At 54.5% G+C, this 22906-nt stretch overlaps 1 protein-coding gene across 1 annotated transcript in view; it reads left to right on the forward strand.

Annotated features, from left to right (window-relative positions):
• The window catches only part of Tnrc18 (trinucleotide repeat containing 18), an 80108-nt gene extending 57609 nt beyond the window's left edge, over positions 1-22499 (forward strand). The window contains 13 exon segments of the mRNA XM_042686583.1: positions 67-330; positions 5643-6064; positions 8674-8826; positions 9333-9474; positions 11618-11735; positions 12240-12315; positions 12420-12528; positions 14992-15108; positions 16286-16450; positions 16931-18255; positions 20417-20653; positions 20741-20815; positions 21158-22499. Coding sequence (XP_042542517.1) covers positions 67-330; positions 5643-6064; positions 8674-8826; positions 9333-9474; positions 11618-11735; positions 12240-12315; positions 12420-12528; positions 14992-15108; positions 16286-16450; positions 16931-18255; positions 20417-20653; positions 20741-20815; positions 21158-21364 — 3410 coding nt within the window. The 3' untranslated portion in view covers positions 21365-22499.
• The last annotated feature ends 407 nt before the right edge of the window (positions 22500-22906 follow it).

Genomic DNA, 22906 nt, shown 5'->3' on the forward strand with positions numbered 1-22906 from the left:
GGAGGCGGGGGGCTGGTGCACACCTGGGCCAGGCCCCTGACTTGCTCCCTGTTTTCTGCATGCCAGATGAGAGTTCAGAAGAGGACGACGATGAGGAGGAGCTGGAGGAGGAGGAAGAGGAGGAGGAGGAGGAAACTGGCAGTGGTGGCTATAGGCTAGTCTCCCGAGAGCGGGCTCTGTCGCCAGGCCTGGAGGAGAGTGGGCTGGGTTTGCTTGCCCGTTTTGCGGCCAGTGCCCTTCCCAGCCCCACAGTGGGGCCAGCCCTGTCAGTGGTCCAGCTGGAGGCCAAGCAAAAGGCCCGCAAGAAGGAGGAGCGACAGACTCTAATGGGTGAGTGTGGGCAGCTGCTGGGAGGTGGGTACTGTGGGCCCATCACACGGATGAGGAAACTGAGGCTCAGAAATGATAAGAACAGGGCAGCTCTGCCCCAAGTAAAGCGGCTGGTGATGGGGCCTCGATTCGTTAGGAGAGATCAGCTGAGTGTATTCCTTTCCTTCTTTCCAAGTAAACACAGCCCTGTAGGTACGAGACTGGGAGCCAGAGGGAAACCCTAACCCAGCCTTGGGGACCAGAGGTCACCCCAAGCTGCAGTGAGAGAGGTGGGAGCTGGCTTCCAGTCGCAGTCCTCAGATGTTAGCCTCCTAAGTAGCTGGGGGAACAGCTGTGAATCACCAGCGCCTGGCCCTTCTGTTTTCTTTGGGTGTAATTTTCACCTATTTCCCATTTCGTAAGGTAAAAGAGGATGGTTTTGATTAGGAGCTTCGTTCTTTTCCAGAAGACACTAAAAGCCGTAGACCTCTCTCAACACTACTTTTGTCACACCTCACACATTTTGATATATTACCACATTTTTCAGTTAGTTGTATTGTAGTTTCTCTTGTGATTTCTATTTAGGCCAGATGAAAAACTTCAGAAAAGCATTGTTTATTTTCCAAATATTTGAGAGAAACTGCCTGGTTGTCTTGTTACTGTTTTTTATATGTGTATGCTGGTCTTGGAGCTTGAACTCCGTTGGGATCTGGGTGCTTTCACTCAAGGGTGTTTTTGCTCAAGGCTAATATTCTACCACTTGAACCACCTCTCCACTTCCAGATGTTTGCTGGCTCACTGGAGATGAGTCTCATGGGCTTTCCAGTTCTGGCTGGCTTTGAACTGTGATCCTCAGATCTCAGCCTCCTGAGTAGCTAGGATTATTACAGGTGTGAGCCACTAGTGGCTGGCTTTTTGTTGTTGTTGTTGTTGGGGTGGGGGGAGTCTGGTCGTGGGGCCTGAACTCTGGGCCTGGCGCTGTCCCTCAGCTCTTCAGCTCAAGGCTAGCGCTCTACCACTTGAGCCACAGTGCCACTTCTGGCTTTTTCTGCTTATGTGATGTTGAGGAATCGAACCCAGGGCCTCATGCATGCAAGGCAAGCACTCTACCACTGAGCCACCTTCCCAGCCCCATACTCTGCAATTTTTATCGTCTAATTTTGTAAAATTTTTGAAGCCAGGCACTCAAGAGACTGAGATCTGAGGATGGAATTTCAAAGCTGTGGCTCAAGTGGTAGAATGCTAGACTTGAGCAAAAAAAACCTCAGGGACAGCACCCATGCCGCCCTGTGTTCAAGCCCCAGGACCAACACACTCACACACACACTTTTTTTTTTTTACTGTTAGGCATTTCCTCGCAAATGTACTTTATACACATATATGAAGCGTGTGTATGTATTTATATATATATATATATATATATATATATATATATGATTAGGTGTAATATTTTATAAGTATCATATATATGTGTATATAGCTATGATTGGGTATATCTTATAAATATCACTCACCTTGATGTGATTAGTAATGTCCAGATTTATCTCTGCCATTTTCTTGTACTATCAGTTTGTTAGAGGTAGATGTTAAAATATCCCACTATGGTTGCAGAATTCTGTGTTTGTTCTTCTAATTATCCCAAGTTTTCTTTCATGTCTATAGCTGTTACTAGGTACATACATGGGTTTTGGTCATGGGGCTTGAACCCCCAGCCTAGGCACTGTCCCTGAGCCTGTGTTGAAAGAAGCTGTAGGTAGGAAGGTAGAGGAGGAAGTAGGAAGAGGCTGGTGTCCTACAGTCCCCTTCAGGAGTATGCCCCCAGACACCCAACTTCCTCCCATGAGGTCACACCTCCTTCAGAGGCCGCTGCCTCTCAGTAGTACCACACCAAAGAATTCTAAGCTTTCAACTCCTGGGGCCTAATGAGGGAATTCCAGATCTAAACTAAAGCAGGTCTCATGTCTCCTGCTCTTGTCTGCTGTGTTTTTACTTTGGCTCCCAGCAGTGACCACAGTGTACCTGGTGTGGACAATGTATCTGTATGGATTCTGCAAATTTCTCTTGATTATGAGCCTTATCACTTAAAGTATTCCACCCCCCTCCCCCAACCCCCCAATCTTTGGTTGCCATGTAACAGTTCTCTGAATTTATTCATCTGTTCAGCTCTTTCCCCCCCTTCTTTCTTTCTTTCTTTCTTTTTTTTTTTTTTTTGGTCAGTCGTAGAGCTTGGGCGCTGTCCCTCAGCTCTTCAGCTCAAGGGCAGCACTCTATCACTTGAGCCACAGTGCCATTTCCGGTTTTCTGAGTGGTTTATTAGAAGTAAGAGTCTCATAGACTTTCTTGCCCGGGCCGGCTTTGAACTGTGATCCTCAGATCTCAGTCTCCTGAGTAGCTAGGATTACAAGCTTAAGCCACCATTGCCTGGCTTCTTTAAAAAAAAAACAAAAACAAAAAAAAAACAGTACCAGAGTTTGATCTCCAGGTATGGTGCTTACTAGTCAGACACCATACTTCCAGCCTTCTTTCTTCAGTGAATTTCTCATTTCTACAACTGTAATTTGCAGTTTTACAATTTAGTTCTTTTCAGCCCTTTCTGTTTCTCTGCTGCTCCCCCATTCCCCCTTTTTTTTTTTGCCAGGCCTGGGTCTCGAACTCAGGGACTGGGCACTGTCCCTGAGCTTCTTTTGCTCAAGGCTAGCACTCTACCACTGGAGCTACAACACCACTTCTGGCTTTTTCTGTGTATGTGGTACTGTGGAATCAAATCCAGGGCTTTTCATGCATGCCAGGCAAGCATTCCTACCACTAAGCCACATTCCTAGTTCTCTCTACTGGCCCTTTAAATATCTTTAGAGAAGTTTCCAGGTTTTGTTTTATGTCTTCAAGGATAGTTGTAATATTCAGGGTGAATCCTTATCTTGTTTCTAACGCTGGCTTCATCTCAGTCTAAAGCAACTGTTTTTCTTCTCTCTAGCATGTGTTAGGTACCATCTGTTGAGTAATTTTTGGTTGTATACTAGACATTGTGGAACTCAGGGTCTGGGCACTGTCCCTGAGCTGCTTTTGCTCAAGGCTACCACTTGAGCCACAGTGCAGGATTTTTCTGAGTAGTTCTATTGGAGATAAGTCTCATGGACTCATCTGCCCCAGCTGGCTTTGAACCATGGTCCTCAGATCTCAGCCTTTTTTTGTTTTGTTTTTTGGTCATGGGGCTTCAACTGTGGGCCTGGGTGCTGTCCCTTAGCTCTTCAGCTCAAGGCGAGCGCTCTACCATTTGAGCCACAGCACCACTTCCGGTTTTCTGGTGGTTTATTGGAGATAGGAGTCTCATGGTTTTGCCCAGGCTGGCTTTGAACTGTGATCCTCAGATCTCAGCTTCCTGAGTAGCTAGGATTACAGGCAGGAGCCACCAGCACCCAGCAAGATCTCAGCCTCTTGAGTAGCTAGGATAACAGGTGTGAGCCACCAGCACCCAGCTCATATCAAGCATTTTGCTAATTAGTTGGAGGTAATTGTCTCTTTGACTTTTCTGCCTGGGCTTGCCTCAAACTGGAATCCTTAGATCTCAGCCTCTTTAGTAGGTAAGATTACAGGTGTGAGCCTCTAGTGCCTGACTAGTATTTCTTCTCTTTCAGCTGACCTTGTCTTGATTAGGTTCAAACTCCAGCTTCTGTGTTTTTGGCAGGGGCTACTCTGGTCTCTGTTGGTTTCTGATGTTCTCTGGGCTGCGTTGGGTCTGTTCTGTGTGTGAGTAGTTTCAGAGTGTGGGTGAGCAGAGTTTGTGGCTCTTTTTCCATTCTCTTATTTCTAGGTTTCTTTCTCCTGCTTGCTTTCCTTTAGTGGTTTGAGACAGGGCCTTACTATGTAGTCCAGGGTAGCCTGGAACTTGAGATGTTTCTGCCTCAGCCTCCAGAGTGCTGGGATTATAGCTGTGCACCACCACCACGCTTGGCTGGCTCTTTCCTGTTTCCTGAGCTCAGAAGGACTTGTTTCTTTCCCACATGTGTTCCTCATTCCCTACTTTATGTGCCAAGAAGATTAGTAAGAATCAGTATGAGGGGTATGAACAAGATGTCACCCCTGTAACACCATATTCCCCTTCCAAGTGGCCCTTCCCTGTCCATTGTCACCTACTCCACATGCACACCAGCCGTGGGGCTATACATAGGGGTTCTAGCTGTCTGCCTGAACTCTCGTTGCCTCCCGAGACCCCTTGTGGCTCCCTGTGTTGTAGGAGGTTTGTCAACACAAGATTAACAAGACTCCAGGGCAGGGCTTGCTGTGAGCACCGGAGTCGTCTGGCTGCCTGCTGCCCAAGGTGGTATGAGAGCTGGAATTGAGCTCTGGTGTCTAAGCTTGGGTTCTAAGAGCCCTCAGGCAGGTCACTAGCTCCGTCTGGGGCTGTCACCCCAGCAGGCTGGCCCAGATACCTCATCCTGAGTCTGGCCAGGCCACCAGGCCCTCTCTTGATACTTGTGCTGAACACGGCACCATGCCAGGCTTAGCAGTGAGGATCACCAGAGACCCTTGGAGAACTCAGGGAGCCCCTCGTGGGAGTGGGACAGGCCACATAGGTCAAGATAGGGGGTAGGACACTGGGAGGGGCCATTGCCAGTGACCAGGGGGTTGTGGATGAAGGGGACACCCAGGGCTAGGTGTCAACTCTGGCCACAGCAGAGTTGACACCCCACGTTGAGGTTGGGGGAGGGATGGAGGGATGCCTGGAGTTCAGAAAGCAGGGAGGATGTGAGGTGTGGGCTGGAGCCAGAAGCTGTGCAGTCCGAGGTCGCTTGGCCCCAGACCTGAGTCAAAGGAGACTGTGGAAGACGTGGCTCTGGCCTGGCCGGAGAGTAGGGCTGAGCCCATGGCCACAGGCCCTGGTGAGACCAGCCATCGAAGAAGGGGAGAGGCCTAGGGGAACTTGGGGCTGCCCAGCACAGAGGGTTTGGGGCTTTCCTGTGGGCTTCCCCACCTGCCTCCCACAGGCCACTGCCCTGCAGGTGGGCACCTCTCCCAGGACACCTGCCAGCCTTCTGGCGTTTCCAGGGCCCCCAAGGGAGGGTCTGGAGCAGCCCAAGACCTTGAGGTTTCCAGAGGGGAGTCCAGGGTGAGGGACCCAGACACAGGCAGAGCTGGGGTAGGTGGGCCTGGGCAAAACCCACACCTTCCCCTCTGGGCCTCAGTTTCTTTCCTGGCAGCAGAAGAGAAGCTCTCCCCTCCCCCCCCCTTCCTGGAGTGTGGTCCTGGGGTGGAATGGGAGTGGGGGCCTACTGCGTGAAGAGGGGCCTCCAGAGGCCCTGCCCACAAGCCTCCTTCCTCCCCCCCATGTCCAGGCACGGAGTTTGAGTACACGGACTCAGAGAGCGAGGTCAAGGTGCGCAGACAGTCACCTGCAGGGGTGCTGCGGCCCAAGAAGGGGCTGGGGGAGCCAGGCCCCCCTCTAGCCACACCCGCCACTAGTGCCCGCGGCCCTGGCCCCGCCAGCCCAGACAAGACCAAGCTGGCCCCAGAGAAGGGGCGCAAGGCCCGGAAGCTGCGGGGCCCCAAGGAGCCAGGCTTCGAGGCCGGGCCTGAGGCCAGCGACGACGACCTGTGGACGCGGCGGCGCAGTGAGCGCATCTTCCTGCACGACGCCAGCGCAGCGGCCCCCGCACCCAGCAGCGCGCCTGCACCCAGGGCCGCCCGCGCCAAGGCCAGCGCACCCAGCCCACGCAAGGACGCGGGCCGGGCCAAGGACAGGAAGGACCCTCGGAAGGTAGGGGGTCATGGGGAGGGCCCTAGCCTCGGGGAATGGCTTCTGTGTCATCCGTGTGCCTGTGTTTGCCCACGTGAGCCCAAGTTAGTCTGCACCTGGGATAAAATATGCACAACAAGGGTGTGGTGGAGCATGCCTATAATCTCTGTATTTGAGAGGCAGGAGCAGGAAGATCATGAGTTCAAGGTCAGCCTGGGATAGTGAGACCTTGTCACTTTTTTTTTTTTTTTGGGGGGTCAGTCATGGGGCTTGAACCCTGGGCTTGGGCGCTGTCCCTCAGCTCTTCAGCTCAAGGCAAGTGCTCTACCGCTTGAGCCACAGCGCCACTTCTGGTTTTCTGGTGGTTTATTGGAGATAAGAGTCTCACAGACTTTCCTGCCTGGGCTGGTTTTAAACTGCGATCCTCAGATCTCAGTCTCCTGAGTAGCTAGGATTACAGGCATGAGCTACCAGCTTCTGTCTTACTTTTATTCTTTTCTTTCTTTCTTTTTTTTTAATAGACTTATTTTGCTAGCCAGGTGTTCTCTACCACGTGAACTATACCTCCAGCTCAGCATTTTGGAAGTTTCAGTATAGGATCCATTGGCCTGTATTGAGGCAGTATCAGGAGGTGGAGCAAAACTGTTCCACTCACAAGCCAGGGAGCAGAGGGACAGGAAGAGACTACTCAGAGCCTTGAAGGGCACCCCTCCCCTTGACCTGAAGGCCTCTGCTAGGGTGTCCGCCTCCTCCTCAAACACCACCCTGAGAACCACTCCAGTGCCATTTGTGATCAGGCCTGTGGTCCTGGCCCCACTGGCCCAGACAAGACCAAGCTGGTCCTGGGGAAGCTACAGGTCCCTGGTGTGGCACAGTGAGATGATGATGATGATGATTGTGCTCAGCCACTGAGTTAAAGCCCAGAGTCAGGCCCCCCCATCCCGCACTGCTACTTCTCCCTCCTTCCCTCTGTCTTCCCTGCTCCTTCCTTCTCTGTCTTTCCTTCTCGTCTGTTTCCTCCCTCTCCCTTTTTTTTTCTTTCCTCCCTTTTCTTTCTTCCCTCCTCCCTCTCCCTCCCTGCCTCTCTCTCTGTCACCGTCTTTCCTTGGAAGAACCCAGGCCGGGGCCCATCTTCTCTGCTGGGCGGGGTGGCACTGTGCCCCACAGCTGTATGCGGGCTTTCTGATTGGTGGCCTGTAGTTGGTTTCCAGATCTTTGCTCGCTGGCAGGGCCATGTGTGAAGCTTTGGGCTGCCTTCCACACCCATAGGCAAAGGAATACTTGTTTGTTCCCAAGTAGGGTACCTCTGAGGTGCTGGGGATGGTGTGGCTCTGGCATCAGCATGGGCAGGAGTGGCTAGACAGCAAGGCCCGGCTGGGGTGGGGACATCATTTGAAAAGGCGTCAGCAGGCCCATTTCTGGGGATGCTCACATGACACAGTCACACTGCTACATAGCAACAACAGAGCCACCTCTGCGCACTAGCCATGACAGGACTCCCTTTTCTTCATTCCCCTCCCTCCTTCATCTTCTCTTGATCCTCCTACCTCCATCTTCCAAGTGCTGGGATTACAGGCGTGGACCACCATACCTGGCTCAAAGCAGGATTTCTGGACCTGTGTTTAAAAACACAAAACACTCAGCTGGGGGCGCAGCTCAGTGGTAGAGCACTTGTGTAGTATGCATAACACCCTGAGTTCCAGCCCCAACACTGATTAAAAACCCACAAACGGGCTGGGAAGGTAGCCCAGTGGTAGAGTGCTTGCCTTGCATGCATGAGGCCCTGGGTTCGATTCCTCAGCACCAGATAAGCGGAAAAAGTTGGAAGTGGCGCTGTGGCTCAAGTGGTAGAGCGCTAGCCTTGAGCTGAAGAACTCAGGACAGCACCCAGGCCCAGAGTTCAGGCCCATGACCGACCAAAAAAAAACAAAAAACCCACAAACCAAAACATGTATATAAATATGTATTCATGACCTTCGTGTTTACCTCATGGAATGTTCTGGAAGGGCATATCAGGATGTGGAGACTTGTTTGAGAGGAATGCATATGCACCATGCTATGCGACAGAAGCAACAAGGAAAATAAAGTATTAAAATAATGGAGAGGCTAGTGCGGGGGGGCTCGGTGGGGGCATGGCTGGTGGCAGAGCCATTTGCCAAGCAAGCACAAGACCCTGAGTGAGGCAAAAGAGGAAAAAAAAATGGAGAGTAAAAACCAAAACACATTGGGCATCCATGGCTCATGCCTAGCTACTCAGGAGGCTCAGATCTGAGGATTGAGGTTCAGAGCTAGCCCTGACAGGAAAGTTCCATGAGATTCTTACCTCTAATTAAAAAAAAAAAAGCCAAAGTGGAGCTGTGTTTCAAGTGGTAGAGTGTTAGCCTTGAGCAAAAATGCTTGAGGACAGCGCCCAGGCCTTGGGTCCAAGCCTCCACCAGCAGTAAAAAACACCCCCCCCCCCAAAAAAAAAAAATGAAAAAAAAGACAAGAACATTTCAAGGGCACCAAGGGCCTCGTTCTTCTGTTTGGTATGGCGTGCTCAGGCTGTCTGGACCTGGAGGGGGGGCGGGGGGAGGAGCAGGGCCTGGACCCTTGGTGCCTTCTGAGAGCTCTACTTACTGTTCCTGCAGAAGAAGAAAGGCAAAGAGGCCGGGCCAGCCGCCTCACTGCCAGCCCCCCGGGTTCCTGCCCTGCCTCCCGAGGCCAGAGCCCCACACGCTGGGGCCTTGGTGACCGCCAGGAGAAGCAAGGCCAAGCCTAAGGGGAAGGAGACGAAGAAGGAGGTGAGGCCCCAAGGGGTGTGGGAGGAGTCTGGGCCCAGGTGTCCCCAGGGTAAGGGGTATTGACCCCGAAGCCCACCCCCCCAGTGTCTCCTGGAGGTAGAGATAGGGCGATGAGCCCAAGAGGCTCTATGTGCTGTCTGTCATTGACCATAGCCCCCATCTGAGCTGACACCCACATTGGCAAATAAGGGAGACCAACAACCCGCCCAGCAGCTCAAGGCCTGTCCTGCCACAGGGACAAGTGTTCCTTTGGGGAATCGAGGGAGCCATTCCCTCAAATGCATCACACACGGCTGAGCTGTTGCCTCAGTTTCCCCCAAGAAAGAAACCCCGATGTCTGCTGTGATGACAGCACCATGGATGGAGCGCTCAGCTGAGTACTTTCAGCCCTGGCCACTGTGCACTCAGCAGATACCACTGCAGCCTGGCTGGCCCGACCATGGCTCTGGGTTGGGCAGGTCCCCTACTTCATCCTCAGCTCTCTGTGTGCTGTGTTTTGTGGCTAGAACCGGGGCAAAGGCGGGGCCGTGAGCAAGCTGATGGAGTGCATGGCCGCAGAGGAGGACTTTGAACCCAACCAGGACTCGAGCTTCTCTGAGGATGAACACTTGCCACATGGTGGGGCTGTGGAGCGGCCCCTGACTCCAGGTGAGTGGGGCCATGTGTGCTGGGAGGGGCTGCAGGGGGTCTTAGGGGGAGGGTAGATCTCAGCCCAGGCCTGAGACTTAGGCAAATGACAGCAGTGTGTAAGGTCCTTGGGCTGGCCAGGAGCGGGGCACCTTTAGCCAACAGAAAAGAGTTCAGTTTAGCTCTGGCTTAGTAAAGCTAAGGGCAGGTGGGGTGGGGTTGAGGGAACAGTGAAAGAGCAAATCACCACAGATCCCTGGGCCCTGTTGAGGAGCAATTTGAGCAGCTCTCCCGGGCTGTAGGGGTGGAGGGGATGATATCATCATGCTGGTGGAGGTCCTGGGGGGCAGGCGAGGAATCCAGCCCACCACTCTCCGACCTGGCTGGCTGTGAGCTGGGGCTATGGTAGAACAACATGGGGAGAGGCAGGGTTGAGGCTGAGTATGGTTTCAGGCCAACATTGGGGGTTCCTAAAACTGTGGTCCTGGGGATGGAGAGACCACACATTGGGCTTTGATGGCCTGACTTTGGGGTGCTAGAGATGATCCCAGAAAGATCAGGTGGAGGAGTGGTGCTAAGAACAGGGCGGAGGCAGGGCAGCTCTGAGGGCAAGCAGCCAACCACTGCCACAAAACTTTGGCGTCTGCAGGGTGCAGGTGCCTGGGCTGTTTCTCCAGGCGATGGGGGGGTGAGGGGTCCAGGCCGCGGTGACCTACTGTCTGAGTCAGGTAGTGCCCCCACTGACTTAGCATTCAGTGGTCTCAGGCTGCACAGGGCTTGAGGAGGGGGAGAGGAACAAGGACCTGGAAGCCCACCTCTGCCTGCCCTTCCCTGTATGACTAGCGTCTGCCGCTTTTCCCTTAGTCAAAGTAAGTGCCTGGCATCAAGCATGGTGCAAGCAAGGATGCAGAAGGGGATCCCTCATTCCCAGACCCCACAACTGTCTCGGTCTCTTTGTAACATATCATAATGACAGACTGAGCGAAAGGCCTGCTGGATTCTGGGGGATGGGGTGTGAGTGGTCTGAGTAGGCAAGGTGGCTCATGCCTGTAATCCAGACTACTTGAAAGGTAGAGATAGAAGGATGAAGGTTTGAGGTCACCCTTAGGGATGAATTCAAGACCCCATCCCAGCAAACAAGCTGGGTATGGTAGTGTTGTGTGTCTGAAATTCCAGCTATAAGGGAAGCACAGTGAGAAGGATCATGAACAAAAAGTGAGACACTGGGCTGGGAAGGTGGCTCGGTGGTAGAGCGTTTGCCTTGCATGCATGAGGCCCTGGGTTCGATTCCTCAGTACTGTATATCAGAAAAAGCCAGAAGTGGTGCTGTGGCTCAATTGATAGAGCTCTAGCCTTGAGCTAAAGAGCTGAGGGACAGCGCCTAGGCCCAGAGTTCGGGCCCCACGACTGACCAAAAAAAAAAAAAAATGAGACACTATTTGAGAGGTAAGTAAAGCCAAAAAGGGCTGGGAACATGGCTCAACTAATACGGCACACCTGCCTCATAATCATGAAGCCGAGTTCAAATCTAAGTACCACCTCCCCCCTCCCTGCCAAAAAAAAAAGGAAAATTGAGCTGGGTGACTGAGTCTCACGCCTGTAATCCTAGCTACTCAGAAGGCTGAGATCTGAGGATCAAGGTTCAAAGCCAGCCTGGCAGGAAAGTCCATGAGACTCTTTATTTATGTCCCAATTAATCACACCCCCCCCCCAAAAAAAATAAAGGTGGAGCTATAGCTCAAGTGGTAGAATACTAGTCTTGAGCAAAAATCAGGGACAGATGGGCCCAGGTCAAGCCCCAGGACTGCAGAAAGAAAAAGGGAAAGAGAGAGGTGCCAAACAGGGAGGGAAGGGAGGCACTGGATGAGGAAGACGTCTTGCCCTGGGTTGTGAGGGTGGGGACGGGATGTTGAGGATCCTCACTCGTGCTGGGCACTGGGTGAGGAGCGCTGTGATCTCGGGCCATCTGGGAGGGGCCGAGGAGGCTGCCACACTCACACCCTTCCCAGGTGTGCACTTCGGTTTGGGCAACGTTGGGGAGCCATCAGGCTCCTGGTGCTCTGTTCTAGAGGTAGGCTGGGGGCCACCAGGCGGGACTGTGAGGAAGGAAGGTCTCCCTGGTGCCCTGCGCTGAGCCCGGCCTCGCTTCCCCCTCTCCTCCCAGCACCACGTTCCTGCATCATCGACAAGGACGAGCTGAAGGACGGACTGCGCGTGCTCATCCCCATGGACGACAAGCTGTTGTACGCGGGCCACGTGCACACCGTGCACTCCCCGGACATGTGAGTCCCACGCTGCTCTGGGCCGGGGGTGGGGGGGATGGGGGGAGGAGAGCACAGGCAGCCCCCCAGCCCAGCAGGCTCTGTGACCCCTCATTTTGCAGCTGAGGAAACTGAGGCCAGGAGGAGAGAGAATTTGCCCCTACTGCCGGGCACTTGGTGGCTCATATCTGTAATCCTAGCCACTCAGGAGGCTGAGATCTGAGGATCATGGTTCAAAGCCAGCCTGGGCAGAAATGTCTATGAGACTCAGATCTCCAATAAACTACTCAGAAAAAGCTGGAAGTGGCACTTTGGCTCAACTGGTAGAGCCTGTGGCTCAAGTGGTTTAAGGACAGTGCCCAGGCCCTGAGTTCAAGCCCCAGGACCAGTTAAAAAAAAGAATTTGCCTGTATTTACATAGCAAGTCTGTGGCCTCAAGATCTGGAGGCCATGCTCCAGGGCACCAGGGACTATGCTAACAATGCTGAGTTGGTGTCTCTCTGCTCACACATTGGTTCCCTGCAGATACCGTGTGGTGGTGGAGGGTGAACGAGGGAACCGACCCCACATCTATTGCCTGGAGCAGCTGCTACAGGAAGCGGTGAGGGGGGGCAGGGGAGGAAGAATGGGGGGGGGGCTGGGGAGTGGGGATGGGCATGGCTTTGTTCCTGGCCACCACCTGGGCTCAGTCTCACATTCCCCCAGATCATTGACGTGCGGCCAGCCTCAACGCGCTACCTGCCACAAGGGACCAGGATTGCCGCCTACTGGAGCCAGCAGTACCGCTGCCTGTACCCAGGCACTGTGGTCCGAGGTGAGATGCTTCCTTCCCGGCATGCCCTTGGGTCTAAGTGAATGCATTCCAGATGGACTCTTCCAGCTTTTTTTTTTTCTTTTTTGCTTATGTGGTGCTGAGGAATTGAACCCAGGGCCTCATGCATGCAGGGCAAGCACTCTACCACTGAGCCACCTTCCCAGCCCCTTCAGATGGACTCTTAACTGCCTCACTCTTAGACTTTGGCTGACTCACATAATGAAGTGACAGGGTTTTTGTTTTTTTTTTTTGAATGGCCAGATCCAGAAACAGTCTATTTACTTGCTTGCCCACAGCGGCAGGACTGTGGTCCTGCTGAGTAGGAAGGTACTTGTACATTTCAGCACATCCTGTCTAGAGAATGGCTAGCACTCCAAGTGTCCACACCGAAGTCTTAGTTACTGTGGTGAGGCTGAAGTTAAGGTTGCCTACAGCATCCGGTCTGTAGGTGTCTGCCTCAGTCCAAGCCTTAAGATGTTCAGCTGGAATGATGTGTTTCCCATCTATCAGTCAGTCTTGTTAATGGGACAGATTTTTCTCTAGGATTGTAGTCTCCTGGATCTTGGCTGTCCTGGGAGGGGAGGAGAGGTAGCTGCTCTTCAAGCTGTGCTCATCAGCCTGAGCTGCTTTTGCTCAAGGCTAGCCCTCTACCACTTGAGCCACAGCACCACTACTGGCTTTTTCTGTGTATGTGGTACTGAGGAATCAAATAGGTAAGCACTCTACCACTAAGTCACATTCCTAGCCCCTAACTTGAGCTTTTTTTTTTTTTTTTTTGGTTGGTCGTGGGGCTTGAACTCTGGACCAGGGCACTGTCCCCTCAGCTCAAGGCGAGCACTCTACCACTTGAGCCACAGCACCACTTCTGGTTTTCTGGTGGTTTATTGGAGATAAGAGTCTCATGGACTGGCTGGCTTTGAACCGTAATCCTCAGATCTCAGCCTCTTTAGTAGCTAGGATTATAGGCATGAGCTACCAGCTTCTGTCTTACCTTTATTCTTTAGAGGCAGTTGAGGGTATAAATTCTCAATTAGAGATCATTTTCTCTCACACTTCATCCTGTTGTCACTTCAGCCTTATTCACCTTCTAATGTTGGAGACGTTCACTTCCATTCTCACTCTCAAATCTTTGATTTTTGTGTCTCTGGAAACATTCGGGAACTTCTCTTACACGTAGATCTGAAATTTTCTCTCTCTCCTTCCCTCCCTTTCTCTCTTTCCTTTTCCTTTCCCCCCTCCCTTCCCTTCCCTTCCCTTCCCTTCCCTCCCCTCCCCTCCCCTCCCCTCCCCTCCCCTCCCCTCTCCTCCCCTCTCCTCTCTTCTCCCTTCCCTTCCTGTCCCCTCCCCTCCCTTCCCTTCCCTTCCCTTTATCCTTCCCCTCCCTTCTACCCCTTCCCCCTCCCCCTTTCCACCCCCTTCCCTCTTTCCTCTTTCCCTTTCTTTTTTCTTTTCCTTTTCCTTGATGTATATCCCAGGCTGATCACAAACTCAACTCTCCCATCTTGCCCTTCCAAGTATCTTTACAGGCATGTGTCAACCACACCCTGCGAATTTGTAAAGTTTCTACTATCATTTTCTTAAAAATCCCCAAGACTTCCTTTCTTCATTCCTTAAGAGGGAAGTGTTTTCACTCCATCAACACATGGCAAAATCTCCCCAAGGACTTTCCCTTTACCCAGACTTCTGCGTCTGTCTTCAGTGCATGTCAGTTCTGCACTGAATGTTTCTTTTGCTGCCGGCCATCCTGGCATGTGTGGTGGGCACTGGAGCGACCTTGACAGGCCCCTGGGAGTACGGCGCAGTGCACAGCCCTGTGACCACCTGTGGCAGGGGCGCTATATATGGGGGACCCCTCCCCTCAGTCACTTCCTTAGGGGACATAGGCTTACATGTGCACACAGGAGTGGGGTCCCCGTTTACCTTGGCTGTGGGGGAGCCAGCTCCTTCTCCCTATGCTCAGCCCAGAGCTCAACAGCCCTCCAGGTTCATGCTACTCCACCTGACACTGTGCAGTGTTGGGGTCCCCTTGGTGGCGTCTTTGTTGATACGGCCAGGAATAGGACAAAACAGCAAGGCCACGGCCCAAGTTAGTTCCAGTGTGTCGATCCAGACTCTGTCCCTCCTCCTCCTCCTCCTCCTCCTCCTCCTCCTCCTCCTCCTCCTCCTCCTCCTCCTCCTCCTCCTCCTCCTCCTCCTCTCCCCCCCCCCCCCCCCCCCGTCAGAACTGACAGCCTGTGGTACCTGACGCTGTGCTGGGCGGGCTTAGGCTTGAGCAGAGAGGGGTATGCCATTTCCAGCACCCCAGGTCTCAGCTAGAAGTGGGAGAGCCGAGCCAGCCTTGCACCCCAGGCCTGGGTAGCCCCCATCCACCTCTGCCCTACTGTGTGTTCAGATCCGTGCACTGTCACTGTGGCTTGGTCACGGGCTGGTGGCCTGTCCCCTCTGACCTGCCTTCTTCCACAGGGTTGCTGGACCTGGAAGATGACGGAGACCTGATCACCGTAGAGTTTGATGACGGAGACACGGGCAGGATCCCACTCTCCCACATCCGCCTCCTGCCGCCAGACTACAAGATCCAGTGTGAGTCATGGGGTCGCACAGCTGGCTGGCTGACCGCTTGGTCACCTGATGCCCTCCCCTGCTTCTGGGTTCTTGATTGTGCTGTTTGCATCAGAACCCACAGGAGACAGTAGAGCATGGACAGGAAGCCCATAGCAGTCTGGAGTATCAGCTTTGGGGGCTCTCAGTGATCCTTGAGGGTAGCCACAGGCCCAGCTGGTGTGGGCCAAGGGAGGCTACCCAATGTTACTAAAGTTTTATTGTATTATAATTGGGGTTTGGACTCAGGACTTGCATTTGCCAGATAGGTGCTTTACCACTTAAGCCATGCCTCCAGTCCTGTGTTAGTTATTTTTCACACAATCTCACATTTTTGCCTGGACCAGCCTATGACCTACCTCCTCTCCCTTACATAGCTGGAATGTCAAGGTGTATACCACCATGCCTAGCTTGTTTTTGAGATGCGGTCTCACTAACTTGGCCTGGGAGGTAATTTCTCTGCCTCCCTTGTAGCTGGGATTACAGGCATCCATGACCATGCCTGCCCTTAGTCAAGTGTTATTTGTAAAGGGCTGGGATGTGGTCAAGTGCTTAGCTATACATGCACAGGACACAGCTTCAAGTTTTGCATGGCATGGCCTTCTTTTTTTTTTTTTGGTCAGGTCATGGGGCCTGAACTCTGGGCCTGGGCGCTGTCCCTCAGCTCTTCAGCTCAAGGCTAGCACTCTACCACTTGAGCCACAGCGCCACTTCGGGCTTTTTTCTTTTTGCTTATGTGGTGCTGAGGAATCGAACCCAGGGCCTCATGCATTCAAGGCAAGCGCTCTATCACTGAGCCACCTTCCCAGCCCCTGGCATGGCCTTCTTGACATGACCTGTGAGGATGGAACTGCTGTCCCCTTTGCCCAAGTGGTGCACCTGGGGCCCAAAGGTTAATGAGTCTCCAGAAGCAGAGCCAGCATGGCCTACATTGTGCCTGACTAATAACATACTCAGTCTTGTGCACTTCCTAAGTGGACCGCTGAGCTCAGGCCGGCCCCTGCATCCAGCTGTTCAGCTTCCCAGCTGCAGTAGCCATCATCCAGGTTCTGTGGCCCCCCTGGGATGCACAGCTCCAAGTTCCCATTCTGGATGCTGGCCTGGGAGCTGGGCCTGGGAAACTTGGGCCTGAGCTGTCTGCCCTGTGCTCCCCCTGCAGGTGCGGAGCCCTCCCCTGCCCTTCTGGTGCCCAGCGCCAAGCGCCGCAGCCGCAAAACCAGCAAGGACACCAGGGAGGCCAAAGAGGGCGCCGGGACGGGCTCGGAGGAGCCAGGAGCTAAGGCGCGAGGGCGCGGGCGGAAACCCAGTGCCAAGGCCAAGAGTGGTGAGCTGGCCCAGGCCTGGGGCGTTCAGGTGATCAGCCCCCATCTCTGTGGAGCTGCATCCCACTGGCCGCTTCTGCTCTGGCTGCCCAGGGAGGCGAGCAGAGCTGCAGGCTAGAGCTGGGGTTTGGCACCGTGAGTCACTCAGGAATCCAGAGAAAGGTGCCAGAACCATTGCAGCACCTACTTGGGGGCCAGTATATATGGGATGGCTGCTACAGCAGAGCTGCTAAGCCCCCACACAGCACAACACCCAAATCCCACCAGGGGGTCATCAGGGCTTTCTTCTGGGGATTGAACTCGCAGTCAACTACTTGAGCATGATTTGGCCTTGGCTCGCCTCAAACCACAATCCTATCTCTGCCTCCCAAGTAGCTAGGATTAAAGGTGTGAATCACCACACCTGTCTACAACCAGAGCTTTCCCAGCTTCTTTTCCACCAGGACGGCCCTGCCAGCCATCTGTCCTCTTCTCTCTTCTAGACAGAGCGGCTGCCCTGGAGGAGGGGACTCCCAAGGAAGAAGGCCCCAGCACGCCCTTGGCCCTGGAGCCAATCAACACCCCAAGCTCCAAGAAGAGTGCCCCAGAACCTGTGGACAAGCGGGCCAAGGCCCCGAAGGCTCGCCCACCACCTCCGCAGCCCAGCCCTGCTCCGCCCACCTTTGCCAGCTGCCCAGCTCCTGAGCCCTTTGGAGAGCTGCCGGCACCTGCCGCAGCCCTGGCCCCGGCTCCGCTGGTTACCATGCCCGCCACCCGCCCAAAGCCCAAAAAGACTCGTGCTACCGAGGAGTCTGGCACCAAGGGCCCCCGGAGGCCAGGGGAAGAGGCCAAGCTGCTCGTCAAACTGGATCACGAGGGGGTCACATCCCCTAAAAGCAAGAAGGCCAAAGAGGCCCTGCTTCTGCGGGAAGACCCGGGGTCTGGGGCCTGGCAGGAGCCCAAGGGCCTGCTGAGCCTGGCCAGCTATACCCCAGCAGCAGGCAGTGGAGAGCCCAAGGCGGCCTGGCCCAAAGCCCTGGAGGGGGACCTCACCCAAGAGCCCGGGCCAGGGCTCCCCCTGGAGGACCCTCAGACTCCCAAGAGCCCAGACAAGACCCAGGCTGAGCAGGATGGGGCTGAGGAGTCGGAGACGAACAGCAGCAGCAGCAGCAGCAGCAGTAGCAGCAGCAGCAGCAGCGGCAGCAGCTCAGAGACGGAGGGCGAAGAGGATGGAGACAAAACTGGGGAGGAGGGCCGGGGCGCCGGGGGCCGGCACTGCAGCGCATCCAGCTCCAGAGCCTCCTCCCCAGCCTCTTCCTCCTCCTCGTCCTCATCTTCATCTTCCTCCTCCTCGTCCTCTTCCTCCTCCTCCTCCTCTTCCTCTTCTTCCTCCTCCTCCTCTTCCTCCTCCTCTTCGTCCTCTTCTTCCTCCTCCTCCTCTTCCTCTTCCTCCTCCACCACAGACGAGGACTCATCCTGCAGCTCAGATGACGAGGCGGCGCCTGTGCCCTCAGCCAGCCCCTCCACCCCGCCCGCCCTGCCCACCAAGGTGGCCAAGCCAGCCAACAAGGCCCGCTCCTCGGCCCACTCCCCGGGCAAGAAGGCACCTGCTGCCCAGCCCCCCGTCCCGCCACCCCAGCCCTCGCCACCCAAGGCCCAGGCTGGGGCTGGGGCCAAGAGCCGACCCAAGAAGAGAGAGGGCGTCCACCTGCCCACCACCAAGGAGCTGGCCAAGCGCCAGCGCCTGCCATCTGTAGAGAACAGGCCCAAGATTGCCGCCTTCTTACCCGCCCGGCAGCTCTGGAAGTGGTTCGGCAAGCCCACCCAGGTGACGGCTCGGGCTCCAGGGTGCTGTCCCTGCCAGACCTCCCCTCATAGCCACTCGGGGTGCGGGCAGCTGATGGCTTTAGAGCCCTGTACCTACCCAGAACCTCCCTTGCTAAGGCTTGCTAGCTGAAGCCCGGGGTCCAGTCTCGGCCAGCCCACCCTCAGCTAACAGCTCAGTGGAGCCTAAAAGGCAGTTCTGGAGGGCTGGGGTTGTGATCCCCACATCCACCCTGACAGTTGGGGGGTTGGCCTTCAGAGGAGCCCTGCCCGCCATGTAGGGCTGTCTGTTCCCACACACTTATGCATACTCACGTGTGTGTTCACAGTGCACTCCCACACGTGGGTTTGTAAAATGAACCAATATGGTGTGTGTGAGTGGCTACCCCGGTTTGCCCTGGCACCTAGAGCTTTCATCTTGCAATCTGTTTTGGGGAGCAAGGCCTTTTTTTTTTTTTGGTTCAAGTCCTGGGGCTAGAGTTAAGGCCGGGGCACTGTCCTGACCTTTTTTTTTTTCCCCTAAAGCTGGTACTCTACCACTTGAGCCACAGCTCCACATAGGGCTTTTTGTTGTTTAATCGGAAATAGGGGTTTTACAGACATTCCGTGATCCTCAGTCTCCTGAGTAGGTAGGATTCATAGGCATAAGCCACTGGCACTTGGTATTTTAGCCTCACACCGCTCAAGGTGCTGTAAGTTGGACCTGGGCAGTGAGTGGCAGCTGCCTGGCCCCAGAATGCTGGACACTGGCTTTGTAATGGCGCCAGCATCTGCCTATGTGAGGCAGAGGGACACGGGGCTCCGTCCACACTTGCTGAGCTGGGCCTGCGCAGTAGCTTATGCCTCATGCCCTGCCTCTCCTGGATCTCACTCCCGTGCCCACAATTGAGGGTTGCAGGCAGCCAGCCTGGCTTTGTAGGGTGCTGGCACCCAGTTAGGGACAGTACTGGGCCACTGCCAGCCTGCAGTGAGCGTGTGCCCATCAGGCCTGGAATAGCAGACTCTGCTGGTCCCAGTAAGAGTCCTGCAGAATCCTGCTGATAATTCCCAGGACAGGGAGGTGAAGTCCCCCTTAGCTGCAGAGCCCCTTGATGATCGCAGAGCTCCACATGTCAGAGAGGTAAAAGGAGTGTGCTGATTAGCTTTTTGTCTATTAAAAAAATCTGTGACATGCCGGGCACTGGTGGCTCACACCTGTAATCCTAGCTACTTGGGAGACTGAGATCTGAGGATCACGATTCAAAGCCAGCCCGGGCAGGAAAGTCCATGAGACTCTTACCTCCAATAAACTACCCGAAAACCAGAAGTGACTCTGTGGCTCAAGTGGTAGAGTACTTGCCTTGAGCTCAAGAGCTGAGGGACACAGTGCCCAGGCCCAGAGTTCAAACCCCATGACCCACAAAAACAAAAAAAAAACCTTTGACATAACCAATAAGGGAAAAAAAGGTTTAATTTTACTTCAGTTTTGGAGATTTCAGTCCATGGTTATTTGGGTCTGTTACTTTGGGTTTCTGATGAGACAGACAGATGGAGCAGGCTGCTCACCTCAGTGGGAAAGAGAAGGGAAAAGACCAAGGTCCCTCCCCTCCCAAGGACATGCCCACAATGACATACTTCACGCCCCAATGATTGATTTCCTCCCACTAGGCCCTGCCTCTTAAAGATTCCACCGCTTGCCAGTGAGGTCACCTGCTAGCATCCAAGCTTTGGGGGCACATTCTAGACCCAAACTTTTTTTTTTTTTTTTTTGTCAGTCGTGGGGCTTGAACTCTGGGCCTGGGCGCTGTCCCTCAGTTCTTCAGCTCAAGGCGAGCGCTCTACCACTTGAGCTACAGCGCCACTTCCGGTTTTCTGGTGGTTTATTGGAGATAGGAGTCTCATGGTCTCTCCTGCCCAGGCTGGCTTTGAACCGCGATCCTCAGATCTCAGCCTCCTGAGTAGCTAGGATTATAGGCGTGAGCCACCAGCGCCCGGCTTAGAACCAAACTTTTAACAAGGGATTTCTCCAGTTGGAGCCAAGACAACACTCCCCTCCCCTCCACTCCACTCCTTCCCCGCAGACTCCCCTGCATGGCATACAGTGGCCAGGAGTTGGGTTCCAGGAGGCCGCGGCTCCCTGGGCTGGGCCTGGCCGCTGACTGGCACCCCTCCCCTCCCCCTTTCAGCGGCGCGGGATGAAGGGCAAGGCCCGCAAGCTCTTCTACAAGGCCATCGTCCGCGGCAAGGAGATGATCCGCATCGGGGACTGTGCTGTGTTCCTGTCAGCCGGCCGGCCCAACCTGCCCTACATCGGCCGCATCCAGAGCATGTGGGAGTCATGGGGCAACAACATGGTGGTTCGTGTCAAGTGGTTCTACCACCCTGAGGAGACCAGCCCAGGCAAGCAGTTCCACGAGGGCCAGGTGAGTGTCCACCGCCGGGGATGCTTTGGGGTCACAGCGAGGCAGGGCCTGTGCCCACCCGTCCCTGTCACCCCTTCCCACCCCCAGCACTGGGACCAGAAGTCTAGCCGCAGCCTCCCCACGGCCTTGCGGGCCTCCAGCCAGAGGAAGGACTTCATGGAGGTAGGAAGGCAACACGGGGCGGGGCTGGGTGGCTTCTCCCTTCAGCCTGGCTCATGCTGGCCCCATCACTGAGGAACCTAGTGGCCACGCTGTCCCCGCCTGCATCTCTTGGTCGCTTGCTGTCTGTCCATTCTTATCCTCCGTCCCGTCTGCCCTGTGCTGTGATCCTCTGGATCTTCGCTGCTCTGTCTCTCTGGCAGTTCCTCTTGGTTTCCGTTGGTCTGTCTGCCTCCATGTACCCCTCCTCTCTGGGTCTCCGGGCCAGGTCCCTGTGGCTCAGGATGGGACAGGGTTCCCCCTCCTCGGCCCCACGCCCACCTCCATGACCCCCTCCCACGGCAGCGCGCCCTGTACCAGTCGTCACACGTGGACGAGAACGACGTGCAGACGGTGTCGCACAAGTGCCTAGTGGTGGGCCTAGAGCAGTATGAGCAGATGGTCAAGACCAAGAAGTACCAGGACGGCGAGGGCCTGTACTACCTGGCGGGCACCTATGAGCCCACCACCGGCATGATCTTCTCCACGGACGGCGTGCCCGTGCTCTGCTGAGCATGCCCGGCCCTGCCGTGCACACCCGACCAGGTGTGCATGTGGACGCCCGGCGAGTGTGTACATGTGTGTGCCCGTATGCATGCACGCGTGTGCACATGTGCACACGACCCCTCGGCGCCCCCATGGGGTTAGGTATGGCTCGGGGTGGCCCTGGCCAGGACAGGTCCTGGCTTCCCTTGGGCACCCTGTTCACACTTGGCGGGACCCCACCCCCACTCCCTTACCCCTCCACCCCTGCCTGTGCAGACTGACGTGGTGGGGGGCAGACTTCTGAGGAATTGAACAGACATGGAGCTTACCCCAGGGGCCCCCCAGCATGGGTTGGGGGTCCCCCCAATGCCAGCCAGACTCAATGACTATGCCAGGCATCCGGGCGCCTGCCATGCCCTTCTCCATGCTCTCAGGACAGCTTGGACTTGGGGAACAAGCCAGGGGGAGGGCAGCCCAGAAGTGTCACCCGGTGCCAGACCTTCACACTACAAGAACCCCCCTCCCCCCCCAAATGGTGCTGAACCCTGCGCCCGGCCACGTCCAGCCCCTCCCACGAGAGGGGCGCTCTTACCTGTACAGTTTTATTGTACCAAGAGACTCACCCGTCCTTGTATCATACGCCTTTAAATGGAGTCGACTTTTTAATTATATATATAAAGATAAATATATATAAATATATATAAACTTTTTAAAACTGTGAAAAAAATAGCTATGAAATTATAAAAGAAAAAAAAAGCAAACACATTCTGACGTGCAGAATATTATTTTTTATTTCCTGTTAGATTGTGAGTGTCTAGCACCCGGCTTCACCGCCACCCTCAATCCTTAGCACCCTGCCCTGCCCATGTGTACTGTATGCACCCCGAGATGGAGAAAGGAGAGAGGGAAAGGGGAGCCCGAGCCCAGCCCCTGCTCGGCCCAAAAGCACTTAACTAGCCCTGCGCCTTCTGGACCCCGAAGGCGTCCAGCAGACAATCTAGAGGAAAGGAAAAGCCAGACTTTGGGTTTTTTTCTTTTTTGGGGGGGGAGGGGACTATTGTTTGCCTTTTTTTTTTTAAGTTTCTTTTCGAATTTTGTTTGTTGGCAAAAATTCTGTGTGATCTTTTTCATAAAAAAAAAAAAAGATTTAATTGGAAAACTACTGTTGCTTGGAGTGATTTATTTCAGGGGTGGGTGGTTCATTCTGGGAACAGCCAGCCATTTCAGGCACTTGGAGGCAGAGGTAGCCTGGGAGCCGAGTCCTGTGGCCACTGTGTGTGTGACTTAAGTCAGAGCTTGTTTTAAGTTTAGGACAATGAAGGCTGGGAATGTGGCTTTGTAGTAGAGTGCTTGCCTAGCATGTGATTCCTTAGTGCCACATAAACAAAAAACCGGAAGTGGCGCTATGGCTCAAGTGGTAGAAGGCCAGTCTTGGTCAAAAGAAGCTCTGGGACAGTGCCCAGGCCGAGTTCAAGCCCCAGAACTGCCCCCTCCTCCCGCCAAAAAAAAAAAAAATGATACTGAGATGTCAGGCTTTCCAGTGGCACAGCTCACATTTCAGGCGTGGTG

Source organism: Dipodomys spectabilis, unplaced genomic scaffold, assembly GCF_019054845.1.
Source record: "Dipodomys spectabilis isolate Male_0828 unplaced genomic scaffold, ASM1905484v1 ptg000098l, whole genome shotgun sequence".
NCBI classification, from domain to species: Eukaryota; Metazoa; Chordata; class Mammalia; order Rodentia; family Heteromyidae; genus Dipodomys; species Dipodomys spectabilis.